This window comes from Cricetulus griseus, chromosome 7, assembly GCF_003668045.3.
Source record: "Cricetulus griseus strain 17A/GY chromosome 7, alternate assembly CriGri-PICRH-1.0, whole genome shotgun sequence".
Lineage (NCBI taxonomy): Eukaryota > Metazoa > Chordata > Mammalia > Rodentia > Cricetidae > Cricetulus > Cricetulus griseus.
The window spans coordinates 2,205,316-2,232,340 of record NC_048600.1 but is presented as its reverse complement, the minus strand read 5'-3'; the positions used below and the strand labels follow the sequence as shown (position 1 = coordinate 2,232,340).

Genomic DNA, 27,025 nt, shown 5'->3' with positions numbered 1-27,025 from the left:
CTCAGACTGAAAAAGTTACAGCCAGAATTCAGGGTAAGGACTTAAGATGGGAAAGGTGTTTATCATATAGGGTTTGAGATCTATTGGCGTTTTGAGACTGCATTGATTCACTAAGAAATGATCTGCATGTCTACAATGCAGCAGGTCTTTATTCTAGACAATGAAAAAATTAAAAAGCTTGTCCTGTAAAACCTGGATTCTAGTGTACAAAGGAATTACAGTATTCATTTCTTACTGCATTGAAGGGGTTGAAAGATATTTTCCTAATTGGTTGTTGTAGCTTGCACCAGTTTCAAATACTTAATCATTCATAATCAATAGAACTTAAGACCCATTTTCAGAAATACTCATCTAGCTAAGTTTTCCTTCAAATTCCTTTATATATTATAAATATGCAGGAGTTGATAATGGGACTTTTATTTGCTAAAAAAAAAATAGTGAAAAGAGTGCTTTAACAATTAATTAAAATATTTGCCGTTGCAGCCCTGCCCTTTACACTATTGCCCAGCTCATAGTCATGGATGTTGGTAAAAGGCATCATATGTTAAAATAATGGAGAAAACACACAAGAAGGCAAACCTGAGCCATTTTCCCTGATTGCCTTTTTGTATAACTATGTATTTCAAGGCAGATGTTTTTCTGTGCAGATACAGACAATGAAACAAATTACATAGATATTTTTCAATACTGTGTTTCACTATATTTATTTATAATCAAGCATATTGAAACAGGTGTTTTTCCTAATAAAACTTAAGTTGATGAGCAAGTCTTAAGTTTTTCGGGGTTCCATTATAGACTCTTCACAGGAGATAAAGTCATTCTCTCCTCTCTTCCCTGAGGAATGCCCAGATTAGCCTGTTCACTATGTCAGGTTGGTCTTGCTGAAGCCAGTGGCTACCTTCTGACAAAACAGTGAGTCTGAAATAGTTTTTAACATAAGTCTTTGTGACTTCAGCCATCTCAGCCTCCATAAACGCATCTTCCTCTCCCCACAGGAGTAGTGTCGGGGTGGTCACCATATGATGCTTGAGAGGCAGGCAGCTATAAAAACAAAACACATTGGCTTGAGAATCATCGGGAAAGTCTGACTAACATTCTTCCATGACATTGAATGGAGATTGTCCATTCCTCCAAAGACACAATACCACCTCTCCATAAAGGGGTGAAAATTGGTGCTTGGGGGTGGGGGGTAGAAGAGCCTCACATTTTACAAATAAAACATGGACATGCAAAGAGTACATATATAATTTTCATGGGGCAAGGTGATGGGGGGGGGCCTTTAAAAGCTCCCTTGGGAAGTGATAATGGAAAATGGCTATAAAGCGCCACACTAGGAAGTCATACTGCTCCAATTATGCCGAGTGCATTAGTGAATGTAATCACTTCATGTTCAAGGCTAACCTGCACTGCATAGTGAATTCCAGGACAGCATGGGCCAAAGTTGAGACCCTATCTCAAAACAAATTAACAACTCCCTGAACAAGGAAAACAAAAAAGGAATCTAATAAAAGTTTGTCAGTGAAGAGCTGACCTGCATCTCCAGCACCTGGTAAAAAGCAGCAGATGCCAGGGCAGGAAGTTCTCTAGGGTCTGCTGACCTGGAGTCTGTTCTAACCCTCAAGCCCCAGCTACCCAGTAAGAAACCGGCTCAAAAAGCAAGTTGCATGGCTCTGAGGGGGGCTCCCCAGGCTGTCCTCAACACGCAGGGACATGCACACCTACACAGACACTCAAACAAAACCAATCGTCTTTAGCTTTTACAAAACTGAATTTTGTACAAGGCCAACCAGGGCTACACAGTGAGACTGTCTAAAGAAGAAAACAAAAGAAAAACAACAACATAACCCAAACTAATAAAATCATGACTTTTGCCTCCCATCACCTGGAGGTAACAGCACTTCCTCCTGGCAATGCAGGTCTTCCCCATGGGCAGTTATAGTAAAAACAAAGAACTTCAGAAAGGACAGAAAGATAAGAATGTTTTTCCTCTTATGGCCACTTAAAACACACTTTTCTGAGGGTGGGGAGTTCTTGATCCTTTGTCACCTAGGACTGAGAGCTAAAACAAATCCTCCCCCTTAAATGGCTCTTGTCAAAGTAAGCTGTCACAGCAGCAGGAAAGAAACCAAGACACCCAACATACTGAATCTTTTGTTTGTTTAGACAAGATTTTACTGTGTAGCTCAGGCTGGCCTTGAATTTATGATCCTCCTGCCTCAGCCTCTCCAGTACTAGGATTACACACCACACACATCACCGAGTCTGGTTGCTACCATTGTTTGGTTATTTTACTTTATCACACTCTCCTCACGGGCCCCCCCCCACCCCACTGTTTTTGAATTGAAAGTCCACCTGCTTATAAATATTGGTTTAAAATACTAAAGATAGTCTGCTCCTGTTATTTTCCCTCCTTCCACGCTGCTGCTGTTCTCCCAATCCTGTACTCCTGCCAAATAAGCCCTTCCTGTGCTACGTAAAGTCACATGTCCATGTCCCACACAGCCTTTCTGCTGCTTCTGTTCTCTAGCCCCCTCGTCTTGTCCTGGTTGTCTTTCTTTCAAAGCTTCTCTCTGTGTTTGTAACTTACATGGAGTCATTACTGGTGGTTATTCATTTAATGTCTGTCTCCTCTACATGGGGCAAAGTTTGCAAGGTCAGGTCCTCCTCTCATTTTACTCAACATTGTACCTTGAGTACTGACAGCCCAGGACACAAAATGTTCTTTAAAATGTTTCTTGGGTGAATTAATACACAATCATTGTAATATAGTAAAAAAAAATGAATCTACTCAAAAGGGAAAAATAAGTGGATAGAATTATGGATAAAACAAGCAACAGCCACATGGGAGACCTATTATATTATTCTCTACTTTTCCATGTTTTATATTTTCTATGAGAGGAACTTATTCAAAGAACCAGAATATTGGGATCAGGGCTAGATGGCTCAGGGCTGTCTATACAAGTATGAAGACCTGAGTTTAGATCTGCAAGTAGTGTAACATCTGTAATCCTAGCGTTCCTATATAGAGTCCCTGGAAGCTCATGGGTCAATTAGTCTGGGGTATGTAGCAGGAAAACATACTCTGCTTCAAACAAGGTGTCAGAAGACTGACACCCAAGGCTGTCCTCTCTCAGCCACATGGGTACTGTATAGTATAAGCACATTGTAAGCATGAGTTTTCTGTCCCGGCAGGTCCCACTACCCTTCTCTGCCCCAAAGAAGCACTTACACATACTAGTTATAAAGCTGTTGGCCATTGGCTAGGGTTTCTTATTGGCTATCTCTGTCTTACTTATCAACCCATTTCTAGTAATATAAGTATTTCCACGTGGTCTTATCTTACAGGGAACACTGGACCTGCAACTCCTTTGCCTGCTACATGACGACTGCACAGCATCTCCACAGAGAAGAGAGCGATTTCCTATTTGTCCCTGCTTATATTCTGATTCTGCCCAGCTAAGTCACTTCCTGCCTGTCTGTTCAGACCTCCAGACCTCTGTGGTTAGCTAGTGGCAGTTTCTGCCCAGCTACATCACTTCCTGGGATCACATGACAACTCCTCTCTGCCTACACTTCCCAGAATCCTCCTCATACCCTAGTCCCACCTGTCTTGCTGCCCTATTGGCCAGCAGTGTTTTATTCATCAACCAATAAGATAAACAGAAGAACATCCCCATCAGCACATCGCGCGCGCGCACACACACACACACACACACACACACACACACACACACACACACACACACAAGAGGTGAAGACTGACACCCAAGGCTGTCCTCTCTCAGCCTTGTGGACATTGTATAGTATGAGCACATCACTATCACATACACATACAAAAGGTGATGTGTCTGGGGAATAAGTGGTAAACTTAATTTAAAATAAAATAAATATTATCTCTTTATATTGAAATATCTTCCTTAACTCCAAATAAATTTTACTGACTTGAAAATGTTCCGATAATGGTTAATTGGACCACTTAGTGCCCCAGGCTGTGAGAAGACATAAATGTAAGCTTCTAGATCATCTGTCGTCAGCCGCCGTCCTTTCCTTCCAATGCCAGTGCTCCGGCTGGTGAACAGGTGTTTCAACGCCTAATGTATGCAAAAAGAGAATAGTTTTAAAAATTCAGTTATCTAACAATAAAATAAATCTCTCACTTTAAAGGGATCTGGGAGCCAGCAATGTAGCTCAGTTGGTAGAGTACTAAGCTAGTGTGCACAAAGATGTGTCTTGATCCCTGGCCCTGCTTAAACTGAACACAATAGCACCTGCCTGTCATCCCTGCACTTGGGAAGTAGAAGCAAGAGGATCAGAAGCCAAGATCACCCTTTCTACATACATGGCAGTCAAGGCCATCCTGACTGATTTGTCTCAAAAAATGGGGGTGAAGGCATGGTAGTTGATGTGGGGGGTATAGTTGGTGGAGGGTATGGTTAATGTGAGGGGTGTGGTAGTTGATGTGGGGAGGTAGTTGTGGGGTGTGGTAGTTGTGTGGGGGTGTCAGTTCATGTGGGGGTGTGATAGCTGGTGTGGGGGGTGGTAGTTGACGTGGTGGTTGTGGGGGTGGTAGTTGTGGAGGGTGTGCTAGTTGATATGGGGGAGGTAGTTATGGGAGGTGTGCTAGTTGATATGGGAAGGTAGTTGATATGAAGCGATAACTCCTAATTTTTGCTCTATCTCAAGGTTTCACTGCTTATAGATGCATTTCATAGTCTGCTTTCTTAGCTTTTTTCATTGTTCCTTTTCAATCCCTTTGTGTATTTTGCCCACCTGAGAAGCATTCTATCTTGGTGTCTGTGCATTCTATAAGACCCTGCCAGGTAGTACCCCTACTGAAATGCTTTCATTGATATTTCAACTACTGTTTAGTAGCCAGGAAGTTCTTTCTTACAAAGTTATTCAAATCAGAGTAACAAACACACTTTACCTCACAACTAAGTTTACACCCCAGTTCCCAACAGTTTCATACATAAATGGAGTGAAAGTTTAAAGAAATGGCCTTTAGTCTTATTGTCACAATTGCTGCTATTTTCAACTCAGTTTCTGTTACTCTTGGGTTTTTTGTTGTTGTTGATGATGATGATGTTTTTTTGAGACAGGATTTCTCTGTGTAGCTTTGGAGTCTATCCTGGAACTCGCTCTGTAGACCAGGCTGGCTTCGAACTCACAGAGATCTGCCTGCCTCTGCCTCCTGAGTGCTAGGATTAAAGGTGTGTGCCACCAACATCCAGCCCACACTTGGTTTTTCTAATTGTAAGCTATTAAATTGCATCAGTGATTCACCCTCGTCTCTAAAAGCACTGTTGTATACCATGATTTCTCAATGCACAGATCTAAACCACCTGTTCAGAATCATTGCCATGCCTGTTTAAAATATGAGTGCTAGGGCCAGAGAGATAGATCAGCCATTCAAGGTTAGGCTCAAAACAAAGAAATATGAGTGCTAAAGGCTCATGAGGTGGTTCGTCAGCTAAAGGCACTCACTGCCACAAATAATAAAAGTGGAACAATTTTTAATGTATTAACAAAATTTTTAATGTTTAACAAAAACACACTTGCAAAAATGTGAGATAGCATTATATATATGAGGTGATTAATTACATTATTTGTAATTGAAAACCAGGAAAAAAAAAACCCCTCAATACCCATCAATTGACGATTTGTTGAATAAATTCTAGTACAGTCACACAATAGTGTACAAAGTGCTCTTAGTACCACAGAGAGCACTATAGAGACTATATATGTTTCCCTGGAGTAATTGATAGGCTACATTACTGAGTAAAAAAAAAAAAAAATAGAACACTAGGTTACAAAATAGTGTCAGTCGTCTACTATTCACTGTGTAAGAAGGGTAAAGAATCACTTTATTGTAATAAACTCACAAATAAAAGCACCACTCAGCTAGATTAAGGTAGCCACTAAAACAAACACTTGCCTAGTCTCAGACTATATACTTCAATGAACTTCGGTAAAGTTAGAATATACATTCTGAAGCCCTGGAACTTCAACTAAGGTTTTACACTCCCACTATCAATTGAACCAAACCAAGGCCACAGATATTTATTTGATTGTTATGTTTGTTTGTCTGCTTTTCTTCCCTCTTCTTTTCTCTCCCATCTATCCCCCACCTCCTTTTGTCTTTTTTTTTTTAAGTGATTCATTATATTTCTCAGGCTGTTTATAGATTTTTAGGCTCAAGAAATCCTCCTGGGCGGCTAAGACAACAGGGTCATACCAACTGTTATTACTTTTAAAATTGTTTCAAGTTCCTTGTTTCTTTGCTTTTCTTTTAAACATCTCTTATCAGGGCTCGGTGACACATACCTGTAATCCCAACACTGGTGAGGTACAGGGCTGAGGGCAGAAGGTGTAGCCAGAAAGATTCGCACATGTAGGAGATTGCAGTTAGATCCGTCTCTATCACCATGCACAAAACTTAAGTCCAAATGGATCAAAGACCTCAACATAAATCCAGCCACACTGAACCTCTTAGAAGAGAAAGTGGGAAATACCCTTGAACGAATTGGTACAGGAGACCACTTCCTGAACCTAACACCAGTAGCACAGACATTGAGATGACAATTAATAAATGGGACCTCCTGAAACTGAGAAGTTTCTGTAAGACAAAGGACATAGTCAGTAAGACAGAATGACAGCCCACAGAATGGGAAAACATCTTCACCAACCCCACATCTGACAGAGGGCTGATCTCCAAAATATACAATGAACTCAAGAAGCTAGACACCAAAACACCAAACAATCCAATTAAAAAGTGGGGTGCAGAACTAAATAAAGAATTCTAAAATGGCTGAAAGACACCTAAGAAAGTATTTAACATCCTTAGCCATCAAGGAAATGCAACTCAAAACAACTCTGAGATACCATCTTACACCCACCAGAATGGCTAAAGTCAAAAACACCAATGACAGTCTATGCTGCAGAGGATGTGGAGAAAAAGGAACACTCCTCCATTGGTGGTGGGAGTGCAAACTTGTAAGACCACTCTGGAAATCAGTATGGCGGTTTCTCAGGAAAATGGGAATCAGTCTACCTCCAGATCCAGCAATTCCTCTCTTGGGTATATACCCAAAGAATGCACATTCATACAATAAGGACATATGTTCAACTATGTTCATAGCAGCGTTGTTTGTAATAGCCAGAACCTGGAAGCAACCTAGATGCCCCTCAACTGAAGAATGGATAGAGTAAATGTGGTGCATTTACACAATAGAGTACTACTCAGCAGGGGGGGGGAGGACAATGGAATCTTGAAATTCAAATGCAAATGGATGGAACTAGAAGAAACCATCCTGAGTGAGGTAACCCAGTCACAAAAAGACAAACTTGGTATGTACTCACTTATATACGGATTTTAGACATAGAGCAAAGGATTACCAGCCTACAATCCACACTGCCAGAGGAGCTAGGAAACAAGGAGGACTCCAAGAGATGATGGCAGGGTCCCTTGAAGAAGGGGAGGGGAACAAGAACCTCTCAGCAAATTGGGAGCACAGGATGGGGGGAGAGAGGAAAGAGGTGGGAAGGGAGCAGGGGAACAAGAGGACTGAGACGGGAGGAATAGAGGAGGGCAAGAAAGGAGATGCTTTGATAGAGGGAGATAGCACAGGTTTGGAGAGAGGTCTGACACGGGAAATGTTAGCGGATCCACAGGGATGACCACAACTAAGAATCTAGGCAGTAGTGGAGAGCCTTCCTTTGATGTCCTTCTCCTATAATGAGATTGATGACTACCTTGGCTACCATTCCAAGAGCCTTCATCCAGTAGCTGATTGAAGCAGAAACAGGCACCCACAGCTAAACACTGAGCCATCCTCCTGGAATCCAGTTGTAGAGAGGGAGGAGGGATGAGCAAAGGAGCCAAGACAGTGCTGGAGAAACCCACAGAAACAGTTGACCTGACGTAGTGAGAGCATGGAGACCCTAGTATGGGGAACCAGCATTGGACTGAACCAAACCCTTAGAATGTGGGTGCCAGCTAGGAGGCCAAGACAGTCTATGGGATCTCTAACAGTGGAGCCAGTGTTTATCCCTAGTGCACAAATGGACTTTGGGAACCCATTCCCTATGGAGGGAAACTATTGCAGCCCAGATACAGGAAGGAGGGCCTAGGCCCTTCCCCCAATGATGTGATGGACTTTCATGGTTCCCCATGGAGGGCCTCATTATCCCTGGGGAGTGGGTTGGGGATGGGTTAGGGGTTGGGAGGATGGGAAGGCGAGGCAATGGGGGATGAATATGTAAATAAGTGATTAAAATTTTATTAAAAAGTGATCGCCTTGACATCCAAACTGTGGTCTCGAAATACCATTTCCTACTAGATGGAATGACAGTATCTTGGATAAATGGATGATTCCATACTGGGACAGGAAGAAACAGATTCCTGAGTAAAATGTTAACTATCATCATTCTTAAGTGATTATGTAACAAAGACACAGAAGCCAAGATGTGGGGATTCCCACTTGGCTCAGAAGGAATAACATGAACTTCAAAAACATTAATGACTCGTATTTATGGGCATGCCAACTATATACTCATCACATGAAACATTCATCCTGTTACTTTTGTATTTAAAAACCACCACAAAGATGTGAAGAGTTCCAGTTGATAAAAGCAGAAAGAATGATAGAATTAGAAAGTCACCATTTTGCACACTGTGCTGAAATAATAAAACTAGATTATTAGTGGCAACATAAATTTACCACAGTGCCAGAAAATTTTGGCTGGGCTGTGGCTCAGGGGATACTCTAACTAAAATGGAGACAATAAAACACAACAGGTTTTTGGGCTGGAGAGATGGCTCAGCAATTAAGAGCACTGACTGTTCTTCCAGAGGTCCTGAGTTCAATTCCCGGCAACCACATGGTGACTCACAACCACCTTGAATGAGATCTGGTGCCCTCTGCTGGCAGTCAGAAGACTGTATACATAATAAATAAAATCTTTAAAACACACACACACACACACACACACACACACACACACACACCAGGCTTCACTGAGAGGACACACAAGGAACTGTATAGTATTGCCTTTTGAAAATCCTTGTCAATGGAAGCAGAAGCAGAGATTCACAGCTAAGCACTGAGCTAAATTCCTGGAGTCCAGTCATAGAGAGGGAGGAGGGATGAGCAAAGTGGTCAAAAGTATGTTGGGAAAACCCACAGAAACAGTTAACCCAAGCAAGTGGAAGTTCACGGACTCCAGACTGACAGCAGGGGAAGCAGAAGCTTGAAACAAAGGCCTGCAGGGCTCCTGCTCATTAAGTTCAGGGCCAGATCATTACATGTTGAAACAACTGTTGTGGACCAATTAGTCACCCTGTTTTTCTTCTTCAGACTGGCCAACCCTAAATTAGGGGAGGAAGACCTTTCAGAGACAAAACACAAACAAACAAACAAACAAACAAACAAACAAACAAAAAACCCCAGGGCTCTAGAAGAGACTGGATTTTTTGTTTCCCCAGTCATTTTATTTCTGTGTGCCTACTGCATGAGCATTTCCTTGTGCCCAATAAACGTCTTTTTTCAACAGCTGATTCTCTCTGTTCTTGTTTGCTGTGTTTGAGATTTCTCTGCTGATATCTCTCTTGTTTAAGATTTTTTTTCCCTGCCTTTTAATTCTTTAACTGGTGGAGAAAACAACCAGATTAAGACCCCTACATAATAACAGTAAGATACAAGCTCCTTACAAAGTTGAACAGCCAGGCTTTCAACCACATCAGTATATAAGAGATATAAAATTAAGTAAGCTGGAGAGAAAGTCATTAAACCTCCTGGGTGGGTTGAATGAGAATGGTACCAAGGCTCATATGTTTGAATGCTTGGTCCCCAGTTGGTGGAATTGATTTTGGAAGGATTAGGAGGTGTGGCCTTGCTGGAGTAGGAATCTCTTCCTACAACTTATGGATCAGATATGAGCTCTGGGCTACTGCTCCGACACCATGTCTGCCTGCCTGTCTGCTCCTGTGCTCCCTGTCATGAAAAGGGACTGAGTCTCTGAAGCCTTAAGAGATTGGCTGTCTTTTCTAAGTTGCCTTGGTCATGGTGTCTCCTCACAGCAATAGAACAGTAACTAAGACACCTAATAACTAAGTTTTAACATCTTTATTTCATTTTTCATTCTTAAAGATGATTCTCATTAAAAATGTTTGTCATAAAGAAGAATGATTAATAATAGAATATTTGTTTGACTTACCTTGAAATCATTAATTGAGAACATAAATTCTGGGAACCATGGTATTTGGAAGAAGTAATAGAAGCTAGATCTGAGCAGCTGGGCCGGGTGCCGAAGAATGTAGTCTGAAATTGAAGTACCGCGTCAGACGCCATCCGAGGGCTGCAAATGAGTCACTGTCTTTGCAGGGACTGTGACACTGATTTCACTTTTTAGGCAATCCCGTTAAAGAATCCAAAAGTAAGTAAGGCTTCCATACACCCTTGTTCTTTGATTTTAGATTGGTACTTCCAGTGTTTAAAAAACGAATAGCACTTTAAATAAACCAAAGGCTCCTTGAAGCTTCCCCTCAGCAGGGAGCCCGGATTACTCTGCTGGTCCTCCAAGGTCATTAACCAAAACCTAACAATTTTCTTAGGACTCTATGGTGATGCGGTATCCCATTCTTTAAAAGAGTTTTCTTATAGACAGAGTCAGATTGAAGTCTTTATCACTGACCCTCAGGAGAAACTAACCATTTCCTACACATTTATTCATGCATCTAGAAAAGTATTCAATGACAGTTTCTGAATCACTGTAGACCAGGGGTTTATCAGTGGACGAACAGAAAAGGTCCCCAAGAGATGTCCTCTACAGAGAAAGCATCTTAAAGACCACTCCAAAATCAGTGGTGTGAAGACCAAAGGGGGCCCTCAAAATGGCAATGCTGGTGACAATGTCTTCAACAGAAGGATTGTCATTGGGTAAACAGAAGACACCAGAACCTCCCTTAATCCATCCCCCTGGGCAATGGCATCTGGTTCCTGGTCAATCCAAACAGCCCATATCAGCTCAAAGACACCCCTGCCTGCCCCCACACACTGTCATATAAAACCTGCTTGCTTTTCTGAAATTTTCTTCTCTCTGCCTACCCCCCCCCCCCCAGAGATAGCCTTGAATGTTGATCCCCAGTACACCTTTCTTTCTACCTACGGAGTGGTGGAGTTTGGTGATTTCACTGAGCCCTTGCTAATAAGTGGTTGAGTACTTTGTCTCACGTGCATGAGGCTCTGGGTTCACTTCCCAGCAACACACAGCATAAGGTAGAGAAAAGCTCTTTGAGCACAAGTCGACACAGTGACCCTAACAACACTAACAGTCACTGTGCTCTTCACCACTGTACACTGCTGAGTAAATCAACTAATTAATTCAATTAAAATTCAGTTTCTCGGGGTTGGAGAGATGGCTCAGAGCTTAAGAGCACTGGCTGTTCTTCCAGAGGTTTTGAGTTCAATTCCCAGAAACCACATGGTGGCTCACAACCATCTGTAATGAGATCTGGTGCCCTTTTCTGGCCTGCAGATACAGTACTCATACATAAAATAAATAAATCTTTTTTTAAAAATCAGTTTCACGTAACAATGAAATGACAAAACCTTAATTTTGTTAAATCTTAGCCTTTGACTGTATCTTTTTAATAGGCCACATGACCAGATATGGAGGACATGGCACACAGTGCTCCTACTCACCTGAATATAAAGGTGGATTCAAGAAAAGCACCTGTGACCAGGTGTGGTAGAGCACACCTTTGATCCTAGCACTTGAGAGGCAGAGGCAGGTGGATCTCTGTGAGTTTGAGGCTAGCATGGTCTACAGAGCTAGTTCCAGGACCCTGTCTCAAAAACAAAAGGAAAGAAAAACACCTGTGCAGCTTAATTAATGAGTGGGTGCTTCATCTTTTATTTTTACTGCAAAGACCTACTATCTTTAGTCAACCTGGATGTTCTCTCTCTCTCCTCTCCCTCTCCCTCTCCCCTTCTCCTCCTCCCCTTCCTCTCCTCCTCCTCCTCCTTTTCTGCCTCCTCCTCACTTCCTGTCTCTCCCCTGAGGCATGGTCTTACTAGGTAGCCCTCAAACTCTATGAAGACCAGGCTAGCCTCAAGCTCAGTGCCCTTCCTACCTTTGCCTCCTAAATGCTTGGATTAAAGGTTTAGGTCACTTGGCCCACTCAAAAATCTCTGGAAAATGACCACAATAGGTAATTTAAAAGAAAAATAATCCACAGTCTCTGTTATCATTGATACAACTCAGGTTTCCAATTGCAAATAAGACTTTTTGGAAACATTTTAATCTGCTACTAGGAGCTAGAAAAGTTTTCAGCATTGAAGACTTTCCTGAGTAGATGAGGGTTGAATTAGTTAATGTGATTTTTAAAACATGTTGACTTGCTGAAGATCTGCATGCCTTTACAATCAATGATGTCTCAATGCATGACAATTCAAATAATTCAAAGGGCAAGAATGCTATAGAGAGTCACGGATCTACAAGAGCTAGTTCCAGGATAGGCTCCAAAGCCACAGAGAAACCCTGTCTCGAAAAACCAAAATAGGAAAGAGAGAGAGAGAGAGAGAGAGAGAGAGAGAGAGAGAGAGAGAGTCACAGATCTCAATGTAACTGTGTCACAGTCTTGCCAACATTTTCGAATCGAATTTTTTTTGTTTGTTTTTGTTTTTCAAGACAGGGTTTCTCTGTGTAACTTTGGAGGCTGTCCTGGAACTAGCTCTTGTGGACCAGGCTGGCCTCAAACTCACAGAGATCTGCCTGCCTCTGCCTACTGAGTGCTGGGATTAAAGGCTTGTGCCGTTATTGTTCCGCAGGCTTTCATTCTTTATTCTCACAGATAAATGTATCTTTCACTCCTCACCCCATCAAAGACAGCTGCTTTTTTACAACAGAGACTATTGCAAAAGGCCACACAACGAGTCAGAATGCGGAGAACTACTGACCCTGGGATACTCAACCCCAAATGATAGATCTTCAACTCCTGCACCTAAGGCTCAAGAGACATCAGGTAAGAGAGAGCAGGGGGTAGAAAGATTGTTAAGAGTCAAAAGGGATCAGGAGGTCTGCCTTGAGGCTGTGTCTTCGATCTATGAACTCTCCACAACATGGGCGTCTGCCTAAACAAGACCTGAACAATTCCAACACCAGTTGACATGGAATCAGTCTCCCCAGGGAGGAGCCCTGGGATTGGTTATCTAGTACCGAGTGGTCAGCCATATGCACACGGGCAACACTGAACAGACTCGGTGGCCGTATTTATACATTTACGTGTGTAGAAGAGGGAGCCATGAATTTGGGAGTGGACATGGGCCGGGTAGAAGAAGGAGAAGACGGGGATGTGAAAACGCTCCTGCCTTTTCCGATGGCAAATTTGTGTGTGGCCAGGTTTCTTCTCACGCGTCTGTTCTAAGAACATATTGCAGCAGATTGAAGGCAGAAGCAGCGAGGAGAGCCCAGCTGTCTTCTATTATGCAGAATTAAAGAGATTTGTAAAATGTGAAGCATCCTTTTCACTAAAATTTGTTCAGTGTAGTTAGTTTTCATCAAAATACAGTGTTTATGTGAACCCGTAATATTTTTTTTAAATGAATGGATATATAAATACGTTTTAAATATCCCAGTTCTGATTTCCTAAGTAGTAACCACTTATAGATAAAGCCCAGATAAAGAGTCTCCTCCAGATCTTTAATAACTTTAAGAGAATAAAGAAATAAAATTGAGGATTAGAAATATTTTTGTGTTCAATAGCTGAAGTACTCAAAAAAAAAAAAAAGGAGAATTTCTTCTTGCCAGGATTCATGACTTTCAAAGTACTGCCGCCACATTTTCTCTATTACCCCTCTCCATGTTAAGTGAAATATTGTCCAAAAAAGTGAAATTATACAAGCAAATAAGAAGCTAAATTTCCTTGTCTTTTTTTTTTTTTTCAGAAAAATTTAAAACCAAAGTATGAGGCTGGCATTATAGCTCAGTAGTAGCGAGTGCCTCACTAACAATTATTGAGACCCAGGCTTGATTCCCAAACCTGAGCATGCATACGCGCGCGCGCGCGCACACACACACACACACACACACACACACACACACACACACACACACACAGAGAGAGAGAGAGAGAGAGAGAGAGAGAGAGAGAGATGAGCTAGGCTTGTTAGCAAATGCCTCTAATCTCAGCTTTTGGGAGGATGAGGCAGGAGTATTGAATGCTTAGGTTAGCCTGGGCTATGATTAATATCCTGTCTGAAAAACCAACCAAACAAATTAAGGTATTTAACGTATCATGTATCATGTGTCATCTTGGCTTAGTTGGCTAATTTTATTGATTTATCAATCTATAGATTTACTTATTTGTTATCTATCTTTGAGGTAGTCTCACTGTGTAGCTCAAGTTGGCCTTGGACTCTTCACCCTCCTGTCTCAGCCTCCCAAGGGCTGAGGTTACAGACATGCACCATCATGCCCAGACTTCCTTTGACTTTTAAAAGATTATGTTAGCCAAATTTTGCTCTTTAATCCAAAATGTCAGTGGTGACAGGGGACTATGTGGTTTAGTAAAAGCGTAAGCTCACCTGTAAATACACTTGGATGTGGGAAGTTAATAACAACAAGCTTCATTATCATCTCAGGGTAGCAAATGGAAATCAGCCAGGCAATCATGCCTCCCCAGTCGTGGCCAATCAGGACACATTTGCTGTACCCTGTTACCAAGAGAAACATGTTGGCATTGCGATGGTGACATCATTATCTCACTCACATAAAAGAGTTACATTTCTGGAACTATTCTTACCACTATCTTACCCAGTATTCCCTATTAATTATACACTTTTAAAATGTGCATTTATGTGTGCCTGCAAGTGCATGCGCTCACACTTATAAGCCCAGTATACCTGGATGGTAGAAGCAGGAGTCTAAGGCCAGCTTGGGTTACATAACTTATTGTCTGAAGAAAAAAAATAAAGAGCTATTGAGTCCAGTAGTTCTAAAACTTGTTTGTACATTAGATACTAGTCCAAGAGCTGAGTATAGGTAACTGCTGAGTGCTCCGTCCTTAATGGGACTTTTATGTCAACCCATCCCCACCAAAGCTCAGAAAATGTTGAGGAAGAGTGGGTGAAAGAATATGGACGCTGGAGGGTGGAGAGCAGTGCTGTGTGACACACTGTCTTCCAGACACACGCGGCCATTGCGCTCACGAATTCACTTGCAGCTATGGTTAACTGTGCAAAATCCAGCCAGTGAACTTAACTACACATGGGCAAATGGCTCTCGGGGATCTACCCTCCTGAGGAACTATTGACAACTGAGGGCACTGAAGCAGGGCTGGCCTCTGGGAAAGAATGGCTTCTGGGGTTGGGGCTATTTTTCTTTTAGGGCTGTGGCTGCTGTTAGATAGCTCACACTCTGGTTGCTGGGCCCCACACCATGTGCAAATGTCAATACTAATGGGACTTAGTGAGTTTAAAAAATAGAATTAACGAAGAGGACATGAATGTGAAGGGCTACGGGGAATTGGGGGGGGACAAATAAAATGTATTCTAAAAAAAACGGAATAGTTCAGTTTTGTCTTGTGAAGCTGTGTCTGGAAGCTGTGGTAGAGACTGCATAAGAGTAGGTCATAAGTAAGATCATTTGGGGTAGAGTTTGAATGTTAGCTGTCTTAGTGATACAGAGCCTGGTTTTTATTATTAATATACTATTCTTTTCATTGCTATTTTAGAGTGTCCTTCCTTTAATTATAAAAACCATTTACTATAGAACAGTATGCTGTGGTATGCCAGCAATAACCTCATAACACATGTTTACTAATTCTCTTGCTTGTACAGAGGCCACATTCAGTGACTTGTGTATGCTACCTGGCCTTGTGTGAGCACACTAGGATACTGGCACAAAGACAAGCTTGCTTAATGATGCATTTCTCAGAACACGTCCTATCATGAAGGGACACAAGGATGTGTAAGTTTCATTCTGGGTAATCATAATGATATTTTGGATTAGGTTTAAGATATCGATTACTAGAGATCCCTACAGAGAATTTCCTTTGTGCTTACAGCTAAGACTCACTTGCAATTTCTTTCTAGCCTTTCTCAACATTACTTAACTAACACTTGCAAACAGCCCTCCCCTCCAGTCTTCTTGTTTTTATCATTGTTTTGGCTATAGGATTCTGTGATGACAAATTTAGATCTGTTCTAACTGAATTATTGGCAAATTTGAATGAAGCATATATAATTGAATCAATGCCAGAACCTGTGTTACTATGACAGATCGAAGGGAAAAAAAAAACTAAACTAAACAAACAAACAAAAAAATGCACTGCTGATGGCACTTGGGCTCTATTACTCTAAACTTCCTGACTGGATCTCTACTTTAATTATATCACGATCGATAGTCTTCAGTCTTGACTTAGTGATGTTCCTTTCCCTACCTCTGATGTTATCTTATTAGCACACTTGATGGCTTGGCCAAGGAGTTGGCACAGTAGGCAGAGGCACATGGGACCAAGCCTGAGTCACCTGAGTTTCATCCCCAGAGCCCATGTGGTAGAAGGAGATAATGGAGAACTGAATCTTGGGAGTTGCCCTCTGACCTCCACAGCCATGTGCCTTTCCTGATACAAATGTAAATAAACACACAAATGGCAGCATGTAGGTGTTTCTTTGTTTTTTAGTCAAAGTGAGGTTTGTAGATTGGATGATTATTGTACAAGAAATATACCGTGTGCCTCTTTGGTGTTAGACTTGGCCATATGACTAGCTTTGGTCCCTTGGTGGCTGTGTGATTTGATTTGTTGATTGTTGTGATTTGACCATGTGACTTGCTCTGCCTTGTGAACTGTTAGCCAAAACTTGAAATACACAGTGTGGCTGGCCTCAGCCTCTCACCACTTCTGCTGTCACTGGGAGAAGGCTCCCACCTGCTCCTATCTATTTCCTTAGCTTGGGCCACAGCTCAATCCATATGTAGAGAAGGGAACTAGTCCCATGTAGACTGACAACCAGCCTGTGGATGCCTGTAGAACCCCGAGCACAAGAATAAATGACATGGTTGTCTTTCCCTGAGTATGAGAAGGTTTCTCACATGCTGCTGTTGTAGCTTATAGATACAAGAGAGATGGTGTAAGTGCCTCTGCATCTTATAATGGTTTTAAAATGAATAAAGGCTCTGAAGAGAGAAACTTTCAGAGTGTAATTTTCTTAAAATGATAAACAGTATGCCTTATATCTATTTTTTTTGTCCCAGTCAAATGGGGACCCCCTTCTCTTATTCTCCCTAGAGAAGACAGGAAAAGTTTGTCTGTTTTATTTGTGGTTCACTATTTTTGATATGCCAGGGATGGAATCCAGATCCTTGGACATGGTAGCCAAGCCTATCACTGAACAGCAGCTGTGGCCCTAAGAAAGCTCTGTTTTTAAATGCAGGTTCTGAAAGTCATTCTTAGCTGGATGCTCAATATGCAGGATTTTAAGTTCCTCACACAAACAGTCTGGGCCATATACTCAGAATTCTGTAGCTGGGGTATTGATAACAGTTTAGCTAGACAGAAAACATCCTCCCAAGAAAAGAAGTGGTCGATTCACAGTTTGTTAAATGTTACTTCCTTTAAAAGAGTCAATGATGATATTGTGGAGATGTCTTGGCACTGAAGAGCACTTGCTGTTCTTGCAGAAGGCCCGGGTTCTTTCCCAGCACCCACGGCAGGCTCACAACCACCCTAACTTCAGTTCCAGGTTCTGGTGCCCTCTTCTGGCTTCTGTGGGAATCAGGCATGCACATGGTGCAATACATACATACATGTAGGCAAAACACTTATAAACACACAAAAAAATAACAAATAGATATTTTAAAAGGACTCAGGTGTTAGAAGTAATTATTGCTCTATCAGAAGCTAGAATGTGGATCCCAGTGCCCAGTGCAAGATCACAAACACTGTAACTTTCAAAAAAATGTCATGCCTTCTCCTGGTGCCTGCATACACATGTGTGTATACACCCTCACGAACACAGAAACACATACACACACTTAAATGATTTTTAAAGGCTAGCTTACCTAAGGTGTCTAAAACATCCTTTATGTCTGCAATCAGACAATCGAGTTTATAACTCTCTTGGTGAGTGGGCGCATCTGACTCGCCATAGCCTCTCAGATCCAGCGCGACAACTCTGTACTCACTCTTAAATTCTCTCAGCTGATGGCGCCAAGAGTACCTGAGGGAGAAGGAAACATTAAGACTGTTGACCTGGTAAAGCTGCTTTCCAACGAGCCTGACTCCCGATCTGGACCCCAAGAACGTACATGTTTGGAGGAGAAAAACCATTCCCACAGTTTTTCCTCTCCCCTCCATGCATGTGTCATGTCACACACATGCACATGTACAAAAATAAATAAATGTTCATGGATATCAAGAGTAGCTTAGCAGACCATTGAGAGAGGAGCTTATACAGGAATTCTGATTGGTCAGCACAATGACACCTTATTTCAATGCTCTTCTGATTGGTCAGGATAGTGACACCCTGTCTCAAAACCATAGGCGATCTTACCATTCAGGCTGTAGACAGCACCACCAATTAAAATGGAAACAAAGACCTAATCCATCAAAGTCCATAGTTCTGGAAAAGTCTCCAAATGTACTAACTTTGCTCTTTGACTTCTGTAGTTTTGCTTCCAATTGTTCTTGTTAACTGAAGTATGTCAACCCAAGGTATGTTTTTTTTTGTTATTGTTTGTTGTTTGTTTACAACTCACCCTGGGAGAGGTTTGGGAGCTACACTGAAACCTGTCATCAACCTCTGGCTTCTACACATACCCATGTGTGTAAGTGTAGTTCACACAGGTATACACCGCACATACATGCACCAAAGTAAACTAACAAGACCTACCATACAGTCCAGCTATGCCACCTCTTGGTGCATCTGAAGGAGTCTAAGGGGCATCCACAGAATTGCATAACACATGTTTATCTGAGTACTTTTTGTAATAGCTAAGATATGGAATCAGCCAACATGCTCATCAACAACTGGATGGATATAGAAATATGGTACAACTAACTACACAAGGGCACATCACCCTTATTACTTACACATAAAGAAGAATGAAGTCATCTTGTTTTCAGGAAAATGACAAAACTGGAGACATCATGTTCAGCAAAGCAAGCCAGTCTCAGGAAAGCAAACACTGCATGTTTTCTCTACTTCCCTCCCACTGTCTCTCCCTTCCCTCCTCTCTACATCATATCTATATATGAGGTATACATATCTATCACAAGTATAGAGGAAGAAGGGGAACAAGGAAAGAGTTGAAGAGGAGCAAGCAAGTGTAACAGGGACAGATATGAGCTAAATATGATACATATCATAATGAAACTTAGTAATATTGTATATTAACTAAAATTTATTTTTGAATAATGCAACCATTGCTATTAATGTGTGAGAACAAGAGAGCATCCCAGGCAATTCTGAGAACTAGGGAGAGGTCAACATGTTAACAAATTGCAAAAGAATAATTTTGTGTGTATGTGCTTATATGGGTATAAGTGCAAATGCATGCCTGTGCACGTGTGTGTGTGTGTGTGTGTGTGTGTGTGTGTGTGTGTGTATGATCAACCTAGAGTTTTGTTCCAAAGGTGCAGTCCACCTTGTGTTTTTTTTTGTTTGTTTGTTTTGTTTTTGTTTTTCAAGACAAGGTTTCACTGTGTAGCTCTGGCTGTCCCTGAACTTACTCTGTAGACCAGGCTGGCCTTAAACCTAGAGATCCTCTTGCCTCTCTCTCTCTCTCTCTCTCTCTCTCTCTCTCTCTCTCTCTCTCTCTCTCTCTCTCTCGTGTGTGTGTGTGTGTGTGTGTGTGTGTGTGTGCTCGTGTATGGAGGAGTATTGCGTATTAGTGCAGGTATCTGTTGAGTCCAGAAGATGGTTTTAGGTGCCTTTAGAGCTGGAGTTACAGGTGGTTATGAACTCTTTGATGTGGATGCTGAAAACTGAACTTAGGTCCTCTGAAAGAGCAGTAAGTGCTCTTAATCGATGAGCCATCTTTGCAGCCTCCACCTTGGTTTGTTTGTTTTGAGACAGGGTCCTCACTGGCTCAATACTTGCAGATCAGGCTAGACTGGATGGCCAGTGAATTGGAGACCTGCCTGTGTCTGCCTCCACAATCCTGGGTTTCATTTGTGGTGCCTGGCTCTTTTACATGGTTCTGGGGCTTGGACTCAGGCTCTCATGTTCACACAGCAAGTGCCTTGCCTACTAAGCTTCCTCCTACAAGACCCTAAAGAATAATTTTAAATATCCCTTTTCTGGTATTTATAAATAGTAACATATTTGACTCACATTTCAGGCATAAATGAAAACTGAAATCACTGTAGTGACCAACTGATGGCATTGTTGTTCATAGAAATAAAACAAACTGTCATACATTGCAAAAAGCAACAACCCTTATGATACTGAAACAGAACTATATTCACACTCATTGCCCTAAAATATTTTTTTGTGTGTGTGTGCAAGTGTGATAGTGGTTTGTTATTACTTTCCTGAAATGGGATTATGTTAGAAGCTCAGGCCTGAGCTAGCACTATGTAGACCTAGCTGGCCTCAGGCTCCTTTGTCTTGGCTTCTCCATGCCGGGATCACAGGCAGGTGCCACCATGCCTAGCTTTTCTGACAGTTTTAGACAATAGTGGAGAAAACAAACAACAACAAGACCATATCATCCCCTGTTATTCTTCTTAAAACATTTCAGGATCCTAGTTTTCCGGGCCAGACACTTTGAGGTGCGGAGTATCCTTTCTCTCCTTGCCAAGGAGGCTGAGGTTGTCGCCTGTTGCCACCGTGCTGAACTCAGGATGAGGCGTGTGCATTTGCCTCTGCATGTGAGTGATGGCAGCATCCCAGACAGCTGCAGATGGAGGCAACTCATAGAAACTTCCTGGGTCAGCTCAAAATATTTTTAAAAGACATGCAAATTGAGGCAGAGGGAGAGAAAAAAATCATCTTTTGACAAACAGCCATAATTTGGGCTGATTTAGCTAAAGTTCCCACAGATGTGTTTGTTATCTTATCTAACGTTTCCTGTGGGTTTAAGACTCAGCTGAGATCCTGCTGTTTCTGTGCCCCATGTAATAGTATGCATTAAACATTGCCACTTCTCAACAGTCTTGGGTGGCAATGATACATCTAGATGGCATGTTAGACTATGTGGTGCTTCTGAGGCTTGAAAAACTGTAAGGTTTTCCTTTTATTTTCTTTACTTCTGTGTGTTTGTGCCTGTGTGATTGTCTGCAGAGACCAGAAGAGGATGTTGGGTCCCCATACTTGAGCAGTGGGTGTTTTTTCCACTGAACTATCTTCCTAGTCCCCAAATGATCAGACTTTGAGGATTTACTGGAACCACGTGAAGGGTTTTTCACACGCTTTGAGTCCATCCTCACAACACCTCTGCAAGAATATTACAAGTGATATTTAGGGTCCCTGTTCTATTTTGCTTTTCTGTCAAGGTGATAAAGTATTCTAACCATAAGCAGGAAGAACCCCCACCCCCATCCCTCTTATACTCAGCTAGCTTTCTTATCTAGTCCAGGCCTGTCTGTCTAGCCATGGTGCTGCCCATAGTAGGGTGGGACCTCTTGCCTCAATTACCAATCAAGAAAACCTCTCAAAGACATGGCCACAGGCCAATTTGATCTTAACAACTCTTTACTTGAGGTTCTCTCTTTGAGTTGACAACAAAAACCAACCAGGGCATTCCTGTGACCCTAAGTGGACTCATTGCTTTTGCTACTCTGGGCAAATTTGATTAATACTTCAGGATAACATATAATAGTAAGAGGCCATGTTGAGCACTACATGTGGTGAGTGAATCCCTTACACATGTCTCAAATTGCACTGGGAGTTTTTCTCTTTCTTAATTAATTAGGCTGTCTCCAGATAGAAGAATGACAAATTTACCCATGCAGCTAAACCCAGAGTGGGGTGGGAACCTTCAAGTATGAAAGTCTTCTCAGAGAGCTTCTTGCACTATAGAAATTAGGAGATGGATAGCACCATCCTGTGTCTTTCCCTTCCATGCCAATACTTTCTAGAACACTAACTTTCTCAATGCACTTGTCCACAGACTCCCTTTCGTTCATAAAATAATGACTAAATTGTCTAAAGGTAATACTCCCAGGCTAGATGTGTTTAAGGTTGCAGGAGCGGTCTGGCTGTGACACTGTGTCACCCCCTTTGTCATCAGTGTCGATGTGGCTGATCTGTCTGGATAGGTGGGTTATCTGTTTCCTCCCTCACCATTCTACTCAGAGCCTTCTGAAGCTTCCTGGTGAGTGGAAGAGGACAAACTTCCCAGATAGAGGAGGGCCTTTCTCTGGACAATGGTATGTGGGAAGCCCCTGCAAGACCTCCAAATTAGCTCTTGGGGCTGCTTAAATCAAGACACAAAACCCTTAAGGCTCTAAAGAACATGAAGAATTTGTAATGGTAGAATTCCAGACACCATGAGACAGTAGGAGAGAGGTTTTCGCCTTTCAAATGTTAGCCAATATTCTACTCTTGAGTCAACCCAGAGAACATGAACCATGTTTTTATTCATGAACCATCTGAAGGTCATACCCCTCTTTGGACAAAAAGGACTTTCTTCTCACCCAGCTTTTTCTATCTTTTAAATGTGCTAATTGTTCTTAATTGGATGTTACTTTCATCTGTTTTTATTTGGGTCATTTGGGACCATTAGAGAATGGCAAATACCTCCTTCTATCACTGATATTGCCTATAAATATTCTGAAACAATTAGCCAAAATGACAGTTGTATTAGTTTGGGTTTTCACTGCTGTGACAAGACACCATGACCAGGCAACTCTTAGAAAGAAAACATTTAATTGGGGTGGTTGCTTACAGTTTCAGAGGTTCAGTCCATTATCATCATGGTGGGACCATGGAAGTGTGCAGGCAGATGTGGTGCTGGAGCTGAGAGTGCTATCTCTTGACTTTCAGTCAACAGGAAGTCAACTGACAGTCATGATGAGGGAAGCTTGAGCAAAAGAGACCTCAAAGCCCACCCCTAGAGTGACACACTTCCTCCAACAAGGCCACTCCCTTTGGGGGCCATCTTCTTCTAAACCACCACAATGGTATTAAGAGAAAGGCTTTTAAAGAGGGATTAAGCCACAAGGTCAGGGCCCTCATATATGAAATTAACAACCTAACCCAGTAAAGCCCTTAAGAAAATTAGCTCCTACCCTTCTACCACATGAGGATATGATAGTTGATCCGAAGGGCAAAGCAACCAGGCAGCATTTTGGAAAAAAGGACTGGGTCCTTAACAGACACTGAATCTCCCAAGGACTTAAGCTTGAATATCTTGGCCTTTAGGACTGTGGGCAGCAAATTTCTGTTCTGGTATTTTATTCTATCCACACAAATAGATTAGGGTAGTAACCACTATAAATTTTTGGCTACAGGCATTTTTTTAACTTTAAAACATTTAGGTCTTTAATAGAGCCTTCATTCTTATGTGCCTGTGGCCATATCTTCTCAACAAGCCAAAAGCTTCCTGCCAAGTATTCCAAGGCTGTGGTTTGCTCAGATCTCCTTCCCTCACCAGGACTGTATTTTATTTTATTCACTGTAGTTACTCTGCAGAAAATGTTTCATAACTTGAAATTTCAGAAAATTGAAGACTTTTTTACTCTTCAGAGAGAAAGGCAGAGTTGGGGTGGCAGTGCCATTCTGCAAGCATAGCTGGGGGGCTGAAAGAGAAGGGGGTCTCAGTTTAAGGCCAGCCTGGGCAACACAGCAAGACACTGCCTCAAAAAGCAATTAGGGTGGTCTTTCCTATGCATGTTTTTAGATTAGGAGGGAAACCATCGCTGTGTTTTTTGGGAACATTCGAGAGTAATCACCCTGGGAGATGACCTGGCCTTACAAGAAAGTGGTTCTACTGTAAGTTCTATGGTTAGAATGTTTGCTCCGGCAAAATTCATGGTGACAATTAACTGTGATTGCAGTAGTGTCATGAGTAGGCCTTGTTAGACATGAGTAGGACATGAGTGACCTGACCTCATGGGATTAAGCAGATTCACCCTCTGTTGCTTTCTTGCCTTCCACCCCATCACAAGATAATTCAGTAAATGACAGCTCACACCAGCTCTTGTGTTTTGATTTTGGACCCCCCACCCTCCAGATGTAACAGAAAAAAAATAACCTATTCATTTAACAGCAGCACCAAATGGACTGAGCCAGATGTTAAGTGTTCATTCAAAAGAAACAAGTTAGTTGGTAAATTTACCAGAATTCTGGAAATCCATGAAGAAGTAGCATGAGTGGTCTACCTCTTTCTCCAGCGGCAACATAGTGAAATCTTAACCCCGAATCCTGAAAGTGGAATAAGTATGGATAAGGTGATAATCAGCATCATCCAACTGAGACGATTAGAGTTTCCACTGAGCCAAAAACATTCTCACTTGAATTATTTTAGCATTAAGAAATATTAATTTAACAACTTGAGTTATCAATAGGATAAATGACCAATTCACCTTTTGGAGTGTTCCCTTTAGAATGCCCCTCTTCTTTGTTCTACCATGGGGTATGTATTTGAGCTTCTGAAGCAACACCATAGTGTAGCTTTCATCTGAGTGAGGTGTCACGTCTCATCCCTTGCAGGGTATGTAAATAATTCTGATCTGAATTTCAATTTTACTAATTCTAACTTCTGTACTCTGCTCAGCTCAGAAGCTGTGCCATCAGTTATGTAATTCACACCCCCTTCTCTTATTTTTAGGCATCTCCTTCCCACACAATTACCTTGAGTGTTGCTGCCTATTCTTCCTGTGTGTGCTTCTAACAGTGGGATATACCAAGTGCCCAAGATTTCACTGTACACATGAGAGATGAGCTAGCTCAAGGAAAAGAAAGGGAATGGAGACAAGAAGAGAAGAATACAGCAAATACCAAGGAAACAGCAAAACAGAGAAGAAAGGAAGAAACAGGAAATCCCTGAAAGCATGAACCATATTAGAAGTCAAATGCGGAGCATGGACCCTGGACTTTGGCGTGAAAGAGTGTGTCGGGTCATTTCATTCATCTCTGTCAGTTTACAGAGTTAGAAAGGGAGGCCCAGGGGCTGAGGCTGTGGTGCAATGCACAGCAGAGAGCATGCTTTTCATGACCTTGGCTTCAGTTCCGAGTACCGAAACTCCCTCCCCCAAAGTGAGGCCCAAACCTGTCACTTAAGTCATAAAAGTAGTTGGGAGGGTTGCAGCTGTAGCTCACTGGCAGAGAGCATTTGCCTGGCATGACCAAGGCCCTGGACTGATCCCAGCATCACTAAATAAATCAACAGAAGTAGAGAGGAATGTGGTGACTACATGACTAGAACCACCTTTGTGTCTATTTCTTGGTTCTGGAAAAAAAAGAAAAGCATTCTGAGGAACTTGCCATGACTCATAGGCTGCATTTTGTCCATAAGTTGGACAGTTAACAAATGTGAATTTGCTGTTATTGTTTAAAAATTGTTTTAGTGGTGGTGAGTCTTGAAGAATAAAATGCTATGTCCACCGGACTGGATTTAATAAATACTTGGTTGTATTGGATATATGCCAGGTCGATAATTATAATAATGAATTATACTAAGTTCTAAGTTCATTGGGCTTGGGTTCATTTTTTCTGTTTTTTGTTGGTTTGCTTTAGTTTGTTTGTTTGTTTTTTGTTTGTTTTTCCCCAAACGTGAACGCACTTAATTCTTATATCAAGCTCCTCCTGCCTTTCTGAATCCCAGTTGCTGGGGAATTTAGCTGCTGATGGAAAGCCAGGACTCAGTAACACAAATATCTCCTGGGATGCTGCCTTTGAGAAGCCCGTGAGTCAGACTATAAGGCGTATCACAGGGACTATTTCACTCCACCACCTGGGGTCAGGAAATAGAACGTCTGTGGGCTGTGACAGAAGTTGAGACAAGCATTGACAATGACAATCTGTCTGTATGGTTGACACCTTTTTAAAGCAGAGCGAGCGAAGTGGACTTTTCATTCCATCCTTCAGGTCCCTGACTGCTCACATCGTCTTTCCTCACAAACACACTCTATTTCTCTACTGTTTAGAGCTGCCTAGGTCATCTGAAATCAGAAATGACTTTCCAAAGAGCTGTCCATTCGCTCCATCTCAAAACCTGGACAAGCCTAAGACAGCAGGACACCGCCAGGAGCGTTGTTCTGCCGCTGATCTGAGCCCTAAAGGCAAAGGGGGTGTCAGGAGACGGCTTCTCCTTGCAGTAAGAAAGGGGGTTGAATTATTCTGAGTTGCTTCGGCAGAAGGAGGATCCGGTTAGAGAAATTCCACATAGAGAAATTCCACCTCCACCCCACCCCCTCCAACCCACACGCGCGACAAGGAGAAAGCAGACAGACATAAACCGAGTCCCTGTTCAGTCCCCAGCCCTGTCCCTGCCTCCCCTGGGATCCCCTCGGAGCCCACAGTGCGTCCTGGTAGCCAGAACGCATTTCGGAAGAATCAGCCCGGCGCCCTTGGCTCCCGCGGCTCCCACCGGCGTCACGCTCCCTCCCCTCCCTCCACGCGCGCCGGCCTTCACCTTGATCCGCACGTAGCAGTGGGTACCCAAGGAGGGGTCGTTCAGGCACGCCGGAGGGTTTGCCCGGGCCGCCCGGCGGAAGGTCTGAGCCGGTGCCTTGCCGATGCTCCACAAAAGTTTGAGCAGGTGGACGGAGGCGCACAGCCCGCAGTAGCCGTACACCAGGGACCAGTACAGCAGGGCGCGCAGCGCGGGCACCAGGCGGGGCGGGCGCGGCGGGGCCATGGGGCGGCCTTGCGGGAGCCGAGCTACGGCGTCCCTCCCGCGCCCGCCGCCCTCCCGCGCGCCCGTCCGCCCGCCCGCCCGCTCTCCCGGCCTCGCACACGCCGCGCGCCCAGGCCTGGGGACCGCGCAGAGGATAGCCGGCCCGGGTTGTCCTCCGCCAGTGCCACTTCGCTAGCGCCTAGCGAAAGGAAGGCGACGCTGAACGCCATCCCGGGGT

The 27,025-nt window shown here is 42.8% G+C and overlaps 1 protein-coding gene across 1 annotated transcript; it reads right to left on the bottom strand.

Annotated features, from left to right (window-relative positions):
• Positions 1-638: 638 nt before the first annotated feature.
• On the bottom strand, positions 639-26,808 carry Ephx4 (epoxide hydrolase 4). The gene is made up of 7 exons (XM_027425906.2): positions 26,584-26,808; positions 24,286-24,371; positions 18,064-18,221; positions 14,586-14,714; positions 10,216-10,319; positions 3,943-4,091; positions 639-1,041 (listed from the first exon to the last, which is right to left on the bottom strand). Exons 1-7 carry the CDS (start codon positions 26,806-26,808, stop codon positions 816-818), a joined length of 1,077 nt encoding a protein of 358 aa, XP_027281707.1. The 3' UTR covers positions 639-815.
• Between the last annotated feature and the right edge of the window lie 217 nt (positions 26,809-27,025).

What these genes read in the sequence shown, in the direction of transcription:
- Ephx4 (XM_027425906.2), bottom strand. Translation starts at nt 26,808, where the DNA reads ATGGCCCCGCCGCGCCCGCCCCGCCTGGTGCCCGCGCTGCGCGCCCTG. An exon ending in ACTGCTACGTGCGGATCAAG is followed by an intron (nt 24,372 to 26,583) that starts GTGAAGGCCGGC and finishes TTCCACTTTCAG; the next exon opens with GATTCGGGGTTAAGATTTCA. An exon ending in CATGGATTTCCAGAATTCTG is followed by an intron (nt 18,222 to 24,285) that starts GTAAATTTACCA and finishes CTTCTCCCTCAG; the next exon opens with GTACTCTTGGCGCCATCAGC.